The 20,306-nt window shown below is 37.2% G+C and overlaps 2 protein-coding genes across 5 annotated transcripts in view; one reads left to right on the top strand and one right to left on the bottom strand.

Moving 5' to 3' along the window:
- LOC145983869 (uncharacterized) overlaps positions 1 to 14,969 on the top strand; it is a 47,052-nt gene extending 32,083 nt beyond the window's left edge. For all 3 annotated transcript variants that reach the window (XM_083116933.1, XM_083116935.1, XM_083116934.1), the window contains 3 exons: positions 3,419 to 3,568; positions 8,305 to 8,447; positions 10,697 to 14,969. In XM_083116933.1, the coding sequence (XP_082973059.1) occupies positions 3,419 to 3,568; positions 8,305 to 8,447; positions 10,697 to 12,694 (2,291 nt within the window). In that variant the 3' untranslated portion in view covers positions 12,695 to 14,969. The remainder of the gene's footprint in view (positions 1 to 3,418; positions 3,569 to 8,304; positions 8,448 to 10,696) is intronic.
- Positions 1 to 20,306, bottom strand: part of LOC145983867 (uncharacterized) — a 178,621-nt gene that overhangs the window by 108,437 nt on the left and 49,878 nt on the right. The window lies entirely within an intron of this gene.

Genomic DNA, 20,306 nt, shown 5'->3' on the forward strand with positions numbered 1-20,306 from the left:
AGTGAGTACTTGTGTTCATGAGAGAGCAGTATTTTGATCTCAGTTGAATTCGTTTTATGGTGTATATGATGCAGATTGGCCATTTAATGTAATTACATCACTTTTTTTAATACTGCATTTAGAATGTAAGTGACAACAAGTCACTGAAAATGTTGGTGAATAAATAAATAAATAAAACACTGATTGTAACTGGTTATGAGAAGAAATTACATCTCACAACAATGAACCATCTTCTCTTTTTCTCCACAATCCCAGCTCCTAGTAGTGAACAATAAACTGGTAGGTTGCGTTGGAGAATACATTTGAATAGAGAACGTTATATTAATTATTTGAACATTGCATGGAGATTAAATGAATGGCTGTCTTCTGCAGCCTAGTAGATAATAGTGTGTTCTACCAATCAAGAAGTTTGAATTGTAGGCAAGGCATTTTTTTCCTTGTTTGTTAATCAGTTTGTCATTTTTTCTGATTGTGATTATCCTAACATGATAGAAAATGAAATGATGTGATGAGCTCCATGCCCCAGTTGCCTTTCCCTCCAGGGTTACCCCCCCCCCCCCCTTCCCTGGTAAACTGTTGATTGGAGGCTGGATGAGCTCCAGAGCCCCTGTATGCAGAGACATTGCTGGTAAAATTTTCCCCTGAGATCACTCATCCTGGGAATCATGTCCTATTTTTTAAGAATTTAATAACTCTGCAATACATTTCCTAACAATGTTGTAGCATTTGTCATCTTAAAATTTTGTGTATTGGATATTTTGCCAGTTAGATTGTAAGGAAAGATATCAGTTTTCTTAACCAAATTTCTCGTCTCGTAACATCTCCCTCAGCTCAAATTCCAAAATAACAGTTTGTCTCTAGATACTGCCAGTAATATTTCTGCCTTTTTGTAATGTATGCACAACACAGTGGCATATTCTAAAAATTTGACCTGGTTTACCACAATAATTCTTATTTTTGGATATATTTATTTTATATATTAATTAGATATTATAGAAATAAAACACCAATGCAGGCATTCAAGCAAAATACAAACAGAAGTCTGACAACTTCAACATTTCCAGCAATTTCTATACATATGAAAAAGTTGGTTTACTGGTGGTAAACCAGATAACATGGGAGAATATGCCACTGGCAGGAGCTAAAAGTTTTGCAATAGTAAGTGGAACCCATTGCCATGTATTCATTTGAAATAGATCAATCCTGATTATTCCACATTCCTTGAGTTTAAATAAACACAAACACATAGCCTGAAAGTAAACCAGCAGTTACGAAGCAATCCTGCTTCCATGGTAAGCTTTCTAATTAGTGCTTGGTAAATTTCTGCTACATTTTACATAAGTGTCTTTGTTTTGCATGCAGTTTAATTTATGCTTTTGACAAGTTGCCTTTCTTTCTACATCTGATGATATACAATTATAAATTTACTAATTAATATTCTTTACTGTTGTCCCTAAATCATTACATCCGTGTACAGTGCATTTCAAAAGTCAGCCAACCCTAACTTTGAGTGACTATAACGTGAAACTGGGAGAGATATTCATACTGGGTTTTCTGCATTATAAAGCCTTGTCCATTGATATATTGTAAATACCTTTGCTTGCCACTTCATTCCATACAGGAGATTTTAGAAATTAATTGATGTCTGAACCCAATATTTTTTTTTTTTACCAGCATGACAATTTGGTGCGACGAAAAGGGATAAATAATTATTATGGGCCATAATTCAAAATTCTGTGACTGTCACTTGATAATCTGTGGTTTATGACCAATAGAGGTCATGTGCTGCACTTGGATTTAGGAATAGTGATTTTATGATTGAAGTGAAAATTGACATTTTAGTGGCATATAATCATGGATAGCAACACTAGCAGTCCAAAATTTTCTCCTCAGACACACCAATAGACTGACTGTTAGCTGAAATTTAAGAAAAAAAATAAACTTTTATTCTAAAAATCTATTTGCATAGTATTATATTTGTGTTACTGTTTGAGATTAATATAATGGCCACCATTCTTTAAGCATTGTTACTTTTAAGCTTATTTTTGCTTAAAATAAAATCATGCAATTAGAAATATGTAAACTAAAGCTAGTATATATGCAGTTTTTATCTTGTTATTTTGATGTAAATAGTGTTTTATTCGTATTATTTTTATTAAAAATTAATATACAGAGGTAATTTTCTTGTACAGTGCATGTCAATGTGTGTGCTAGTGACACAATACTTATTACTTACATTCTTTAACTAATTGCTAGGGGTGACGATTACAGTATTGAATTCTATTCCTCCCACATTATAATTTTATTTTCTTTACTTTGCATTTTCCATCTTATGCTAGGAGTATTTAGTTACATGTAAATATTTTCTTCTGTTCAATTTAATTTTGCAGATTCTAATTTTGTCACCTACAAAAGTTGCCATATTACATTCAATGTGCTATTTCTTTGTTCAGAGATTAAGATTGAATCAAATCAGTTTGAGGTTTTTTATCCCATATTTTTACACATGGGGAGGAACATAAGAAAAGTGTAGAGGGAGTTGCCTTTCCATGCCATTCTACAAACAAATTGCCCTTGATCCCTCCTATCTGCACAAAAATTGCAGAATATAATACCTGTGATCTTATGAAGTGTCCTGATTTACAGAATACCCCCTATTTCTTTACTATATTCAGATTTCATTGATATCTTTGATCTGTGGAAGATGGAGACGTCAAGTGAATCTAGCACAAAATCAGATTACCAATTTGAAATACTTTGAACTTTTTTTGGAACGTACATACTACTTTGATTTTGCTTATTTTGCAGTATTGTTTGCTGAATACCTTCCATAATTTTTACCATAGTAACATAACATTTTTCAAATAACACTTATATTAATGGAATTCTTTAGTTTTATAGCCTTTCCTGTTTTTTTGCTTTTAACACAGAAATGAAGATACATTGAAACCATTGGTAAGGGTTTTGCCCAAGCAGTTAGTTGTTTTGAAGTGTAACACTGTATTTAATACAATATTTAAATTTTTATACTTAAGCAGCATGTCAGCTTTTATAGTGGGTTTCTTTCCATATATTACTTTTATTTTTCTAGTAGAGACTAAGCAGAACATGCAGCAAAAGTGATTTTCTATGTGTTTACAACATAATATAATTTTTCTTTCTGGAAAAGTCATAGTGCTAAATTAGTATCCAACTTTAAGTATGTAAGTATTTGTATATTTTGTTTCTTGTATGATTGTAGCATTGTCATCTTGTGGTTAAATTGAATTCAGACTCACTAATAGTAATTTCCTTCCTATTAATAGTCATTCATCTAGTAGAAGAGAGAAGAGAATTGGTGCTCCATTATTTTATCTTCAGTTATTCACAATCTATATTTGAGAATAACATTTTCTAAGTCTTAACTGATATTTTCCAGGGAAATGTTTATATCTTTCGGGCCTTACACCAGAACCAATGACTGCAGATGATGACTATAAGTTACTTCAGTATGGTATAGGTTTCACTAATATGGTATCACGTGCAACAAAAGGAAGTGCTGATCTGACAAGAAAGGAAATCAAAGAAGGTATGTAACTGCTGATAGTGGAGTTACTTTTGAATCAAATACTTTGAATGTAAACTAATTCTTTTGCCACATGTAAAATCAACAAAAGATTGCTTAAGATGTTCTCTACAACGTTGGTCATAATGACCGAAACTGGCACACACCATCACACCATGTTGGTCATTGTGATCAAAACATGTGACTTGACTTTATTGTTCCTAGCGTGCCATCGGTCACGAGTATAACAATGATGTGCATATGGCGTGACCGACAAGGTGTGGGGAGTTGAGTGCACATAAAAGTGTTTTGGCTGTTCTATTTTTTTACAGGAAAAAGAAGCGAAATTTGCAAAATAAAGTCCAAGAACCACTTTGGCACAGGAGAAAAAATTAGAGAAATCACCCTGGCTGAGAAGGTGTTATTTTGTGGTTAATTCCAAGGGGGTCGAGAATCATCCTGAAATGTGCATGCATGCACGTCACACACTCTCAGAAAATTGGTTTAATTCTGCTAAGAATGTTTGAAAAATTAGCAAGGCGACAAGGGGACTTAAAGATTTGCAGTCTTCCATAGTTGGCAAAATACATAGTGGAGGCCTGTGTTCCTGGAAAACTAAGGAAGTAACAAAGTTCTCGACAAGACATAGACCCCAAACCAAGAGGGTAGGAAATAGTAAGAGAAGGTTGCTTTGCTACTTGTGGTAGTGGCTGGAAATGCTTGGACAATGTTGAACGGAATTGGCTTTCATGTAGATTTGGATGTGTTGATTTCATGTGCACCATAGTTACATCATCAGTTCTTACGTATCTGCCCCATACAGCAACAATAAAATATGACTGAAAAATATTTTGAGAAAACACCATTTTATATGATATACTGATCTACTACAAGTACAACTACTCAGTGGCGGCTACTATGATGGGTAGTGCCAACGTGATCAAGAAATCGGAAAAAAAAGAAACTCTGCAATGATTCCCCCCCCTGCCCCCTCCATATGGTTGTGCCACTGGCCAAGGTGTTTAACTTCTAATTTATCCTCGTTTGGTAATGTGGAAAACAGAGTTTGTAATAAATAGTAACACACTAATCTGATTCATCTTCACTCGCTATCCTATCTTTTATACACCACAGGGCACTTCCCTAAAAACGCAACAATTACAGGAGAAAGGGAAAAACAAATCATCTCACCTTCTGCCCAATGAACACGTATTCCAACTGAACGTCAAAAATATCCTAGACATTTGTTGCAAAAGAAATGTCAAAGGAAACTCGCATCATTATAGGATTTTTCTACTTTATAAAAAAAATAGAAGTCTGGATGGCCCTATCTTGTATCTAAATGTTCATTTAACTTTGGATAAATACTATGTTCGTTTTTTCAAAAGTAGGCAGAAAAGTAGAACGTACCTTTCTCACAAATTACTTCCCAATGGGTCTTACAAATCAGTCATATTTAGCGACTTATCTCTAAAGGTGGCAGCTATGTCCCTCATGCCAAGCGAAAATATGCTCATGGCTACTCCCTCCACCTTGTTCCCCACTGAGACTTCTTCAGACCTCTGCACGTGTGTCAACTTGGTTAGGCCAGCTCTTGGACAGCTCGGACCATTGCCTCGTGAGGGTACAAAACAGCTGGCGATGCTGCATGGAGGTTGGGGTGGTCGTCAGCTTGACTGATTGAGAGATTCGAATCTCCTTGTATGTAAATTATAAATGTATTAATTTAACTTTTTGGGACCCAACCGTCTCGATCGAGATACCCAAATGTAACCCTCCCAGTACCAAGCATCTCGATCGAGATGCTGTGTCAAGGTCGTAGTTTTTACGTTATAACTTTTCTATTTTTGGCTAGAATTTCGATTTTTTTTATATTGTTCCTAACACATGTATTTAAAAGAAATGTTTTTTTGCATTTTTTTTGTCTTCATGAAAATAGAGGGGAAAAGGTGGGAAAAGGGACTTTTTTTGGCGTCTCTTTTCAAGGTCAAATTTTTGCCAACAAAGGAAGACCTGCTTTGTTCTTCTAAAGGAATGCTTTTCACTCCCTCCTGTTAACTGCATTCAAAGGAAGCTTGTTTATCAGTATCCGATGTCAAAATGAAAGTTTTCCGTGAGGGCGCAAGCAGGGGGTGGGGGGAGGGGGAAGACTGGTTGTTGAATCTGTGTTGTGAATATGGAATTTCGAAGCGCGCTGAAGGAAACCTTTGTTTTTTTAGCACAAGTGTCCACAAGTTGCAACAGGGGTTACCCTGCATTGTCTAAAAATAGAATTTCAAGCAGTTGCAAGAATCGGCGCTCATTTTTTACTGCGTTCTAGCTTTTCGTCCGTGAATGTTTTGCATAGGTGTCGTTTTGTGCCCAAGTGCAAGGACATTTTTTTGGGTGGTGACAATTTTTTTGAAAAATATTTTTTGGGGGTTTTCTCCCTTCCCCCTCCATATATATGCCAAATTTGCATAAATTTTGCATTTTGTGCATTTTGACATTTTTTTCGGGGGGGGGGGGGAGGCGGGGAAACACAATTTTTTTTAAGAAAAGTATTTTTGAGGGAATTTCCCCCCTTTCCCCCTCCATATGTATGCCGAATGTGCATAAATTATATATCGTCTGAATCTGTGATTCATTCTGCGTACAACGGTTTCATATCTCTAGGGCATTTAGTTTCTGAGCTGTAGTCAATGCAATGCAACTCTGCATTTCGCTCAATTCCGAAGCTTGAGACAGTGGCGTACAAGCCTTTCGTTTCAGGGGTACAACTCGCGTTACATTGGTCATACGGCAATGATGCAAATATTTTTCTGTTTCTTACATGCCAGCAATAATTTCTATATGCATTTTGAACTTTTCATATACTTTTTTCAGGGGGGGAGAAACCCCATTTTTTAAAAAAAAGTATTTTCAGGGGATTTCCCCCTTTTCCCCCTCCATATGTATGCCGAATGTGCATAAATTATATATCGTCTGAATCTGTGATTCATTCTGCGTACAATGGTATATCGTTCATATCTCCAGGGCAAATAGTCTCTGAGCTAAAGTCATTTCAATATACCGCTGCATTTTGAAGCTTGAATCAGTGGCGTGCCAACCATTCCTTTTGGGGGTACAACTCAAGTTACATTGGTCATATGATAATAATGCAAATATTTTTGTGTTCCTTACATGTCAGCGAACATTTCCATGTGCATGTCGACGCTGTCATGTACTTTTTTCTTGAGGGGAGGGTGGGGGAACCAAATATTTTTTTTCCGAAATTTTGGAATTTTGAGAGTTAGCCCCCTCCCCCCGCCACATATACGCCAAATTTGCTTAAATTTTATATAGTCTGAATCTCTGGTTCATTGCGCATACAACGGTATATCACTCATCTCTCTAGGGCAATTAGCCTCCAATCTACACTCATTTAATTGAAACTCTGCATTTTGCTCAAAATTGGCTTGGGCATCAAGGGGGTTACATGTGAAAATGGCCTTGGGCACCAAAAGGTTAACAATACCTTGGCGAGAAATGAGTTTCTTCTGAGGGTAGTGCCATGGCACGGCAGCTCTGCCCTTTGAGCCGCTGCTGCAACTACCTACAATTTCCTGATGAATATAATTATTTTTTTGCTCAAATCTCAGTCATGAAAAATTCCTAGTATTTCAACAGACTAGTATTAACATTATAATTGAAATAAGCTTAAATTACAAACTGGGGAGGAGGGGGATGTTTGAGAGAATTTATAAACATTATTTGGGCTAATGAAATTATTGAAAATTACAACCACATCACATTTTATTTATATTTATATTTTGTTTCTACAAGAATAACCAGTTGGATATTGTTGAACTTTTCTTCTGAGTACATGAGGAAGGAAATTATAAAATCCAGTTCTTGTAAGACCTTCTGTGACACAAACAAGAAAAGTGAGAGAGCATAAGAAAGAATGAAACATATGGTGATAGGAAGATAGATGAAAGAAAGGAAAAGAGAAGATAGAAAAGAAAGTGAAGTGAGAGTAAGAAAGAACAGAACATAGGGATGCAAATGAAATGGTGAAAGGAATAGAAGAATAGACAAAGAGGAAAAGAATGGCACAGAGAGTGAAAATTGAAGGGAAAATGTTATGTAACATTATTGTAGAAATTCTGGTGGTACAAATTTTCCTTTGACTCCCTTTATCGGTATCCTTGGTTTTCATTGTACTTCATAATATTTCAAACAATTTTATGTATCTTATATTCTATCACTGTTTGGGAGAAGGCAAGATGACAGTAAATGCTTTATCTTCTCTGTTGGTGGCAAATTATATGCATGGTTGCATTGCTTCAGTTGGTAAATTATATTTATCATAAATAAAGTGTGGTGTCACATTACTTTGAAGTAATATTTCTTAGGTCAAAATCTCTACCTGGAATATGGAGTGCTAATAACTGACATCTTAATATTTCACTTTTTCCATAAAAGAACCTGTTCAACTTGTTTCCTTTGATGGAAGCTCACATTTAAGACAAGTGTCAAAATACATGATATTTGACTCATGATTTTTCAGGAATTTCTGATATGCAAGCAGTAGTTTTACATAGTCAAACACTAGCTGCAAGGAAGGATTGGAAAATGGAATGCTGGTCTGTCATCTTTTTCCAAATTTTGTACAAATTTCAAAAATCTACCCACGTTCTTGAAGGCTGTTCCATGTTGAGATTTTGACCGAAATTTTGTAATAGGTAACAATTTATTTCCATGTATATCTTTTAGTCTTTACTTTTCATGATTGGCAGGGAGTCAAGTGTTGCTGGAGAAGCTGCAGAAGTTTAAGCCTAAGATAGCTGTGTTCAATGGAAAGCTCATTTACGAAGTATTTTCTGGGAAGAAAGACTTTACTTTTGGAAGACAGCCAGATTTTGTAGAGGGTACTAATACGGTGAGTATTGCAGCATGCAATGAATGAATAAAATAAAAGCCTTTGTACTATTAAATATGACGTTGTCTGTTCGAGAAAGGATTGTGCATAAAAAATGTGCATACTAACCTCAACTAAATATGGTTGTGGTCCATTTCAAAGTAATTTTCTCTGGTTGAAATTCACCTGTCCAAAATTTGCTGCCACTTCTGAAAGATGTGCAAAGCCTGTCTTTCTACTTTCCTCTAAGAACCACTTCTGCAGCTTTGACTGCTTCTTGTGTTAACTTAAACCTGTGTCCCAGCTGCCAGCCTCCATGGCAGAGTGGTTAGCAAACTGCTCTACAATGCCAGAGGTCCTGGTTCCGAATCCTGGCCTGGGCATTGGTGTTCTTCGTGTGTCCGTTCATCAATTTCATCATATCATCACTCTTCCTCATCTTTGTGATTATCCAAAAGTGGTAGAAAGGCAAAGTAAAATAAACCAAATGAATCAATCTGCGTCCCAACAACTTCTTTTGAGAGTTGAATAAAGAAAGAAGGGAGCTAAATCAGGACTGGTATGGTGGGTGTCGAACTGGCATCTCATTTCTTGGCCCCCCGTGATGGAGTGGTTAGCACATTGTGCTATGATGCCAGGGGTCCCAGATTCGAATCCCAGCCTGGGCATGGATGTTTCTGAGTGTCCATTCGTGAATTTTGTCATACCATCACTCATCCCCATCTTCACAATTAGCCAACAGTGGTACAAAAGCGAAGTTAAATAAACTAAATCAATCAATAAGAAGTGATTGCTATCATCTTCCTTTAAAAGTTTTCACATCTTACCTTTTCACATTTGGAGAAACCACAGCCTTCATAAAAATATAGCTTCACACACCTATCATATGCATGCATCATCATTTCTTACACAACCAAATTTGTTATCCCTGAACAAACCCAGAACTTCAATGGTGATTGCTGTTCCACAGTAATATTCATGACACATATAAAGGCAATCGCAAACAGAAGTTTTCTCAGAGCCCAAACCTTGCACCATCTGATTTCCACATGTTTCATTCTATGGTGCACTTCTTGAGTAACAAACAGTTCAGTTCCATGGAGGATTTGATGAATGGCATTACATAGTTGTTTTACATGAAGGCCAGCCACATGGAATCGGCCAAATGATTTCGTCACTCTGCAAACAACGAGAAGGACCATGGATGCCAATGGACTGTACTTTCCAGAATCGGTACGAATTTGAATCACCCCAGTATTTAGAAGACAAAAATACAACTAAGTTCTTTTTGAACAAAATTCATATGGCTTTATGTACTTTAAAATGGTAACACTGTTGAACCTTGTTTCCATGTTAATAAAACATTAAAATGCTGAGCAAGGCAAAATTTATTGTATATAAAAAATATACACTAAACATGTAACGTTTTCACCCTCTAACAGGGTCTTCTTCAGATGAATCTTTAAAATGGAAAATAAAAATAATTAACTCCCACCGTGAAACAAATCCATTTAATCATAAATGCAAAGTCTAGCCTACTATATATAAGGGTTGCCCAAATGAAAGCGAGAGACTTGTTTTTTTTCTGTAATTATTTATTGGTTGGAATATATGAACATACAGGAAGTAAAAGTGATCCATAGGCGACATATTCTCTACACATAGTCACCTTGTCTGTTCAAGCAAGTGTCCCAGCACGTCACAAGGGTATGGATACCCTGAGCGAAGAACGTCCATGGTTGACTGTGGAACCAATCTTCAATGGTTTCACGGACCTCAGCATCGTTGGCAAACCGGCAGCCCTTCAGATGTTTTTTTAGTGGCGTGAATGTGTAGTGGTCACAGGGTGAGAGATCGGGGCTGTAGGGAGGATGGTTGAGGATTTCTCAGCGGAAACGCCACAGCAGATCATGGCACACCTTCTGCCTTCAAAAATTGAACTGCTGCTTGCTGGGTCCATTTGGATGAATCCATGTTGTGAACATGCTTCTGCACATGTAAACAACGCACTGCACCGTCAGACCATACCAGGTATGCATATGATGTATGCTTTCTTACATACAATGCCACCTACCAGAGCAAACACAGAGCTCTGCGTAGTTAAGCTACGACACTACGACAAAACTCTAGTTTCATTTGGGTAACCCTTATACTATACTATTCTATTCTCTTCTTCCCCCCCCCCCTTCCTGTCCCCCTTGTTGTCACCAGGTAATTCAACATTCTCCTGAATGTCAGAATAAATGCATAAGTTTTCTTTTCTTTTTCAGTATATGTGGGTAATGCCTTCTTCTAGTGCTCGATGTGCTCAACTGCCACGTGCTGCAGATAAGGTTCCATTTTATGCGGGACTCAAAAAATTTCGGGACTACTTAAATGGCATAATATCTGACATAGAAGAAACTGAAGTTGTGTTCACAGACTCAAAAATCAAAACTTATGAAAATTCTGAAGTTAAGGAAGAAAATAAAGATGATCACTCATTTTATGGTTATGGTCGTCTGCCAAGTAATGGTGAATTAACAGACTTAAGTAACGCAATACCAGTTGCAAAAATGGATGACCAGCCTGCTCCAGGGAAGAAGAAAAGAGGAAGACCAAAGAAGATAAAATCTGAAGGTGGTGAAGATAAGAAAGAAGTGACTGAAATTCAAAGTAAAGAACATAAAAATGGTGAAGCACCAAAGAAAAAGAGGGGGAGACCAAAGAAGATAAAATCTGAAGAGAACAATGTTATGTCTAATGGGCTTCCAGATCATACCAACTCTTCAGTACCATTATCTAATTGTTTTTCACCTCCGATGCATTCCCCGACAAATTTCTGCCAACAAACCTTTTCACCCTCATATAGTAGCCAATCTCAACAGTATAACTCTCAAAATCCCTCCCAAAGTCCCTCATCCACGCATAATTATCATCAGTCCCCCGTACAATCTCATCGTTATAGTCAGTCGCCTCAACCTCCCTCGCAACCATTTACTCATTCAGATTTATCCTCAGAGATCAGCGCGGCGATATCTTCAGAGCACAATCTGGGGTCACCTCCTCCAACCTCGCCAAGTCTAGGGCCACCAGACTTTGAGCCTCCCACCAGCATGCCTGAAGATACCAGCGACGGCGCTCAAAACACTTCCAGTGTTGTGAAGGATGAATCTTCCGGTGATAATGTTCAGAATCAAAACGAGTGTCATTTTTCTAGCCCGACACCACCAAATGACACTCCAAACATGAATTACCAGAATTACGGTAATTTTTCTGCTGATTCTGAAACGAGTTCAGCTATTGGATACTCTCAGGGTTCCACTCCCGACTACAATCCAAAACGAAACATAAACCAGGATGTTTCTTCCAAGAGTTTATCTGGTTTGGAATCTCTTGTAGATCAAATTCCCAGCATTGCTGATGGTGAAACTCCACCGCATGGTGCTGTTGCTAACAGCAGTAGCGGAGAGCAATATGATTCCAGCCAAACTACTAGTAGTCAGTTCAATGAAGAATCTGCCTACCTTGCAGGATATCCAAGCAGCTCTCATTATAGTGGGTCTAGTAGTAGTAACGCTGGCAGTTATAGTCCTCATTATACCTCTTCAAGTACAAATTACTCTGTTAGCACCTCAAATAGTTACAGCTTACATCAAAGTAGTGCAAGCATGAATTTTTCTGTAAGTTCGCTAGCCAATAGTAGTTCATCTGTAAACCATGATGTTGCAGGCCAAGTTTCAAGCTCCTTTTCGGTAACTAGTCTAGCTGCTTCTAATTATAGTTCAATGAACTCCTCCATGAATTCATATTCAAATTTAATGGGAACTCCTCACCCAATGGGTAGCCACATGATGGGTGGCACCAACAGCATGGGGAGTGGCATGTTCGCAGGAACAGGACCGATGGGAAGTAGTCTTGTCGGTGGTCCTGGCATGGGAGGTGGGATCATGGAACGAGCTTGCGGCATGGGTAGCGGGATGGGTAGTTCTATGGGTGGCATGGGAAGTGCGGTCGGGTTACCTAACCCCATGGGAAGCATGAATATGCCAAGTTCATCTCTACCATATCCATATAGTCAGTATTCCCCCAGTGCATCGTCGTACACTGGAGCACCTGGGAGTGGTTTCCCTTATACACCAACTCATAGTTTACATATGCCTAGTCCAAATTACCCGTATCCTTCACCATATTCTAATTCCCCATATCCTCAGGCAGGATACCTTCAAAATCATGTGCTTGATCGAATAAAACAGGAACGAATGGACATAGGCTTTGGTGGATTCTGAGAATAATTAGTGTTGGTAAGGTGAAGAAAAGTGAAAAACGATAATTGAACAATAAACATTATTGGAAGTTATTGTTGCCAACTTAGGTGCATTGTGTATGTACAGTAGTGGGATGAAATAGAAGGTTGATTGTTTGCTGACATACAGACAGATGTGAATGTAATCCCAGTGTTTTTGTTGTATTCTCAACTTTGTACTCGATAGTCAATTTATGAAATTGAAATTGTTGGGATGATGGTATGGTTTCAATCTGATATAAGCTCCTGTTAATCGCGTTTATGTCAATCTTGGGAAGAACCACAACTTAATATTTCAGTTCTTACCACTTGACAGTGAACATGTTTTTTAAAAGAAAAAAGTATAAAAAAACTGCACAGGGTAAATGAGAGTGATAACTTGGTTAATATTTAGTGTTGAAATGTTTTTTCCAAATCTTGAGTAGAAGGTTCTGTGTATTGTTGCTTGGAAGGTTCAGAAAGAGACTTACATGCATTGAGAGATGCATTCCCTGACAGTATTGAGAGAGGATCTCAGTTACAGAATCTTGAAAACTCAATCTCTTCCATATATTTAATCATGAAGTTTTAATTTCTACATACAGAGTTTTGTTTGTTTTTATATGCAGTCAATAACAGTTTTCTTCAATGAAATTATTTTATATTTCAGTGTTTTTATCAGATCTGTACACTGTACAATATGGTGCACAATGTACTATACTAACTCAAATTTTTACATTTTAACATGTTTAAAAGATTTTCATACTCTTTAAAAACCCCTAACAGTGCATGTGAGGCATAGTTAGTATATTGAAAGGTAACTGTCACAGTATTACATGATTAGGTATTAAAGTTGTGTTTAATCTGTTTTGAATGTTGATATTTTTATGTTAAACTAGTGCTGCCAAATTCTTTGAATGGCTCTCATTGTTTATTGTGGGTAGTACAGTGACTTGAATGCTTCCCTTTCTGTAGAGATTCCCAGGGTTCTTGCATGGCAGGATTCTGCACAATCCAGGGAAGAAAGTTTCCATTGTTAATAGCAGCAGCTGGGTAAGTGGAAAGATGATTTTCTTTCATATTTTGGAACAGTCGATGCCACTGTTGGAGGCCAAATAATCTCTTCAACCTATTTTTCTCTCTGTATCTTGTACATAGTTTTCTCTAGTTGGTTAGAACCGAGCACTGCTGTGGCTGTTGAACTTATCATTGAAAACCTTGGCCGGCAGTGAAAAGGCTTAAGGTTTGCCATGATGATGAACTTGTTCAGAATCCTGCCAGAGTTCGTAGGCATGAAGATCCTGGTATCACGTAGGAATAATATGACTGATGCAGCAGTATGATATCAATGTATGGTATGCAGGTACTTTATTGTTTGAAGAATCTCATATTGAGACTTTTGCATCACATGAATACCCTGATATATTGACAGCTTGCCTTATGAACTGGGACGATGTTATACAGTGGGAACCGTCCATTTCACTTCTAGAAATCAAGTCATTATCAGAGAAAAAAAACCTCTTTGTGATCCCAGCTCAAGGTCACAGTGTCAAGCTCGAATAGCGTATTCGGACTTTACTAGTTCCCAATGTATCCATGGCTTGTTGAAATGGTATTAGAAGGGTTAGAATTTTATTACCTTTAACGTTAAAACTCATGTATCCATATCACTTAACAGAAGTTATGTTGTACAGGTTACCAGTGAAAGGCATGCTGTATTATGGGGAAAAGTGTTCTAAATAGTGTATGTTATATCGTGTTCCTCTCATTTCATTATGTAGTATGAAGAGGAGAGAATGAACTGATGTGTTTCAATAACAGCAGGTAGTAGCTGATCTGCTCCATAGCATGACTTGTAAAGTAGCTGTTTTATACATTGGGAATAAGAAGGCAGACCAGCTTTTACCTATGTAACAGTGACTTCTTTAATCACGCCTCCCCATGTTCTCCAGTGTCATATCTCTGGCCATCGTTTCTTGGTCAGCCAATCGGTACAAACTTGTCATTTTGCTGTTCTACGTCTTTCATTGCCCCATGTCAGATTTTGTTCTTTAGTGACTTGTATTCCATACTGGTTGTTTCACAGTTTGTTTGTTAGTAGCGTATGTGTTGTGATCATGGAAAGAATATAAATGTGTTCCTATAAAACTGTATTTAATAGTTTAATTCCCTTGAAACTAGACCCTCATTTGTTGATTATTTAATTTTCATTGAGAATATTTATAGTGATATAGGTCATGATATTTAGCAAAGTATTTTCAGTTTCTTTTTCAAGTAATAAAGGCATTTTATTTTTCTTGAAGTTGAAACATTCTAATTTGCAGTAGCATACTAGGTTTATACTTATTATTTATACTGTGGTGTTTTGAGAAAAATCTTGCCCTTGATTTGATAAACTTGGAGAAACTTCAATCTAACAATTAGAGTTTTAAATATAACTTTGTATAAATCAAGTTCTCTGCAACAACCTATGTTAACCACTCCCATATTACGTAAATTTACATTTAATGAATAGTGGCATTGAAGTGTGTCTTCAAATACTGCACAAGAGACATACTCTTACATTTTAAACTGATCCGTGTTTGAGTCTAGGGAGTATTTAATTAAATAGAAGAGTATGTGATGAAAAATTAAATCTTGCATTGTTAGACTGAAGTTTATTGTTTAATACAGGCAGGCAGATAAATGTATACTCACAGAGGCTTGCAGGAGTTTATTTTTGTTTATTAATTAGAACTTTCATGTACACAGTAAATAGGCTATTTTTTTACAATTGAAAGAACATTCCAAGCTGTTTTCACTTTCCCAGTATATTTTGAATGTGGCACCATTGGCAACTTGATACCAAATCAAAATTACACGTTGTGTATATTATGAATCACTTAGCTGCAATTATGTACTAGGTCATTCAAATATGACCAGGACTGATTTTTTTTTCAAACAACCTGCCATGCGCAGCAGTTGTGTGTTCTTGGGAGGTTAGAACCTGCTGAGTCATGTCTGAGTGTTGCTAGAGTGATGAGCGAACAGAAGGTGCCGCGGAGCATGGAAAAATGCATTGTGATCAAATTTCTTGTTGGAGAAAACGTCCAGCCATCTGAAATTTTCCAGAGACTCATGAGGAAGAGTGTCTCTCATGAACCCATGTGTTTGAGTGGTGTAAGTACTTCAGAGAGGGAAGAGAGCGTGTGGAGAATGAACCGCATGATCATCGGTTCTCCCAGACCCAAGAAAGCACAGAGGACCCATTCGGTAGGAAAAGTGATGGCAACATTTTTTTAGGACTGGCCGGGGGTTATGCATGTAGCCTTTCTTACAGATGCCAGAACAGTCACTTCAGATTATTACTCAGAACTCCTGACAACAGAAGTGAAGGAAAAGATCCGATCCAAGCGAAAGATAGGTGGAAAGCAAGTGGCCTTCCTTCAAGACAATGCACGGCGTCATATAGCCAAAACAACTGTGGCAACCCTCATAAAATTGAAATGGGACCTTCTGCCACACCTGCCATACAGTCCCGATTTGGCCCCAAGTGATTTCTACCTGTTTGGTAGGCTTAAATCAGACTTGGAAGGTATGCGGTTTGCGGATAACAATGCCGTCATCGGCAGTGTTCGGGAGTGAATATGCAGCCAACCGAAAAACTTCTATGAAAAGGGCATTAAGATGCTTCCAGAATGTTGGAGAAAATGTGTGTGAACTCTGGAGGGGAGTACTTTGAAGGGTGACATGTGCAAATAAGTATTTGACAATAAAGGATTTGGCAAAAAAAAAAAAAAAAATCAGTCCCGGTTATATTTGAATGACCTAGTGTTACTTGTAAGTACATTTCAAATTGTTTTACTTTCCTTTGTCTGCATAATGCTAATAATGCAGCATAACAGGAGGGAGGGAGTTTGAAGACTGGAATGTGTTTTCCAAGGTCAGCCAATCATTCAATAAACCTGCCATTTAGAAATTATAAATAATTGAAATTGATGTGAACAGGATGGATGTTCTTGAGGTTGGAAAATTAAAAGAATTTGTCCATGTCTACCACCATGGCATAAGCAGGGGAAGGGTCAAACCAGGCAGTCATCCTTCTCCTTGGAAATTGCTTTTTTTTTTTCAAATTAGAGCAAAGAATGGTTAATTTTGATGATAACAAAAGTGAAAGTCGATTAATTAGCACTTCAGTAGAGTAACCAACGGGGCAAAACTTTACCTTTTCACATTCTACAAGTTAGTCCAAAGATTAAATATATGTAAAGGAAATTATTTGTTACTTCTACATACAGGGTGTGTAAGGTATTTGAGGACGCATTGGAAGCAGTACGAAAAACATCCATATCTAGGGTGGCGATAATATTTTGACCCCAAAACGGGACATCCCAAGGAGGTCAGTGTACCCCCTCCCCCTATCATTGTGAAAATCCAGTTAGGCCTAATTTCTTGTTTAAAATTATTGTTGTTAGTAACATATCATTGTTGTTATATTATTTATTGAAGTATGCATCACATAAATGATACATCATAAACAATAAATGAAATGCGATCTCAGGTTTTCAAAAGGTATTATTTATTATAATCTCGGTATGACTTGCATAGTGTTTCTGGTCCCTTCTCATCAACTTTTGATATTAGGCCTACGCTGAAGTTGAGGAGTGCCAGAAGTACTTATCAGAAGAACCAATCTTCTTGAGACCAACTTTATTCTTCACCAACCGTTTATAAAACTCTCCACATATCTGGCACACAATGCAAGATTTGTCTTTTGAGTTTGTGTCAATGTGCAGGGAGAGCGTATAGAAGAGAAAGTGTGCGCACTTCGGTTTCTTCCCGTAAGCCAAGTGAATAGAGCAGTGCCCCACTGAAACACTGGCAGCATCTTCGCTTGCGACGAGCGTCTTCTGCTTGCAGTGCGGCCATGGTTTATGTAGAGCATTGTGTTTTGTTGTGCTTGAATATCATTGTGTACTTTTATTAATGACAATGATGTTACGTTATTCAGTTTAGTGTCGTTAGATTTGTGATTGATCTGTTGTGACTAGTTTGTGTTGTGTTCAATGCATTATTATCGTGTTTGAGACAGCAGCGAGCGAAAACTACAAGATGCCTACGTGTTTCGTACCTGGCTGTAGATCTGGATATGACCGCTGTTCTTCAGGTAGTAGACATTTTTTTAGGCCACCTAAAGACAGTAATGGTTTCTCAAAATGGGAGAGTGCCATCCCTAGAAAAGATAAAAAACTAAGCCATAATTGCTATGTGTGTGATATTCATTTTTCCACCGACCTTTTAGTGAAAGTGGATTCGTTCACAGTGCATGGCGAAACAGTAGAAATTCCACGACAAAGGTGGAAATTAAAACCAGAAGCAGTTCCTCACATATTTCCTAATCTGCCAAAATACCTCTCTAAGACAGTTAAGAAGCAAAAATCTCCCATGAAAAGGCAATCCTTGCAGACAGATGATAATGAAGTAAGTACTTGTCGCAATGTATCATTAAGCTTATCAGTAGAGGATGATTTGCTTTACACTGCAGATGCTAGCAATACAATAGCATTGCTAAAGAAAAAACTTAAGAATGAGAAACTCAATTTAAGAATGAGAAACTCAATTTAAGAATGAGAAACTCAATTTAATTAGAACGCAAAATAAACTAAAGGTCGCACAGGCTAAAATAAATTTGCTTGTAAAAGTCATTAAAGATGTTAAATTAAAGACAATGGTCACACAGTCAAAACAGTTCATGTCTCTTAGCAAAAATAAAAAAAACTGTAATTTATACAATCTTAAAGAAATGCCAACTGAAAAGTAAGACCGGAATGAGATACAGTTCTCAGTTTATACTGGATTCTCTTCTTTTAAAAATTAAGTCCCCCAAAGGGTATAGACACTGTTTGCATCACAATTTGCTACCTTTGCCTTCTGAAGCTCATTTGAGAAAATTTGTGAAGGGTCTTAAATGTCCTTATGGTGTAAATTCCCATGCCATCGACACTATAACACATTTTTTTAGTGAAAAGAATCAGAATGAGCATAGCGGAAAGCTGATTTTTGATGAAGTTAAACTTAGGGAAGCAATTCAGTTTAACTCGAATTCCTTAAAAATAGACGGCTTTGTTGATTTGGAAAATCTTACTCCAGACAAAAGCAAGAATCAATTTAGCAAATCATGCTCTAGTTTTTATGTTTGTTCCTTTTCTGTATAATTGGATTCAACCCATAGCAGTATATGCTAGCAGGAATGCCACCCCTGGTGACATTCTCACAAAAATACTTATCCAGGTAATCATGCATTTGGAAAAAGCAGGGGTCAGAATTATTGGTTTTACATCTGACAGTAGCCAATCTAACAAAAAGTTATGCAAATGCTTAGGAATTTTCCGTAAACAGAAACAATCTTAAGTGCTCTATATCCAATCCAGCTGACCCTAGTAGAAAGCTTTGGGCATTTTCAGACGCACCACATATATTTAAATGCATAAGGAATAACTTCCATGATAAAGTGCAGGTGTACTATAATGGTGATATTGTTGATTATTCATTTTACAGAAATGTGTATGAACATGATTCATCTACTGAACTTTCCGGTATGAAAGCTTGCTACAAAGTGACCTCTGCTCATTTGGATCCTAATTCATTCCAACGAATGAATGTAAGACTCGCAATGCAGCTGTTCAGCAGATCTGTAGCTAATGGAATAAAATTTTATCGGAGTATTAATGCAGAGGGGTTGGAAGGCAGTGAAACAATGGAAAACTTCACAAGGGACCTAAACTGCCTGGTTGATGCATTAAATTCATTCACTCCTGCAAAGGCACTATATAAAGTACTTTAGAAGTGTCCGAATATTTGTGGAAGAACAATTACAAGTACGTTTTGATAGGAAAATTTTACCAAGATCCCCTAGAACGCCATTTTGTTATATTGCGGTCGTTCACTTGTGATGATCATCCTTCCACTGTGGATTTTCTGCACTTACATATGCTGCAATCAATTTACGTACCAGCAAAACTTGCTTTATTTTCGGGTGGAAACTGTGAATACAGGACTGAATCTCCTCTGACGTATTTTGTTAATCAAATGCGAATTCTGGCAAGAGCAACCAAAAATAAAAATCTCTCAGTGAAGAAGCAAGCTGAAAATAAAATAAGGGAAAAAATTTCCATTGCTGAAGATGAAATTCAAATACCGGACTGGGAAAACAACATACCGAACTTAAATGAACAAAGTGTTGGTAAAGAATACTTGGTGTATCATTTGGCAGGATACATAGTGCGGTATATTTCAAAAGTGACTGATCGTAAACTGTGTACAACTTTTCTGCACGGGGAACCAACTAATGTACCTGCCTCACTTACGCTAATCCAAGACTATGGTTTGGGCGATGGCTGTAAATACCTTACCTATGCATCGAAAAGTGTTTATGATGTGCTGTTACGAGTGGAAGAAGTAGTTGCAGAAAAATTATCATGTGCTAATAGTTTATGGGGTGATATATTTTTTGAGTGTTTGGACAATTTAAATATAATTGCTGTAAAAACTTCGCAATTAGGATGCTGTGAAGATCTTATGCTGCGTACGCTACCTAAACTCGTATTTCACTATCTGAAATGTCGATTTTTCTTCCC

Source organism: Lepisma saccharinum, chromosome 2 (genome assembly GCF_977018435.1).
Source record: "Lepisma saccharinum chromosome 2, izLepSacc3.1, whole genome shotgun sequence".
NCBI lineage: Eukaryota > Metazoa > Arthropoda > Insecta > Zygentoma > Lepismatidae > Lepisma > Lepisma saccharinum.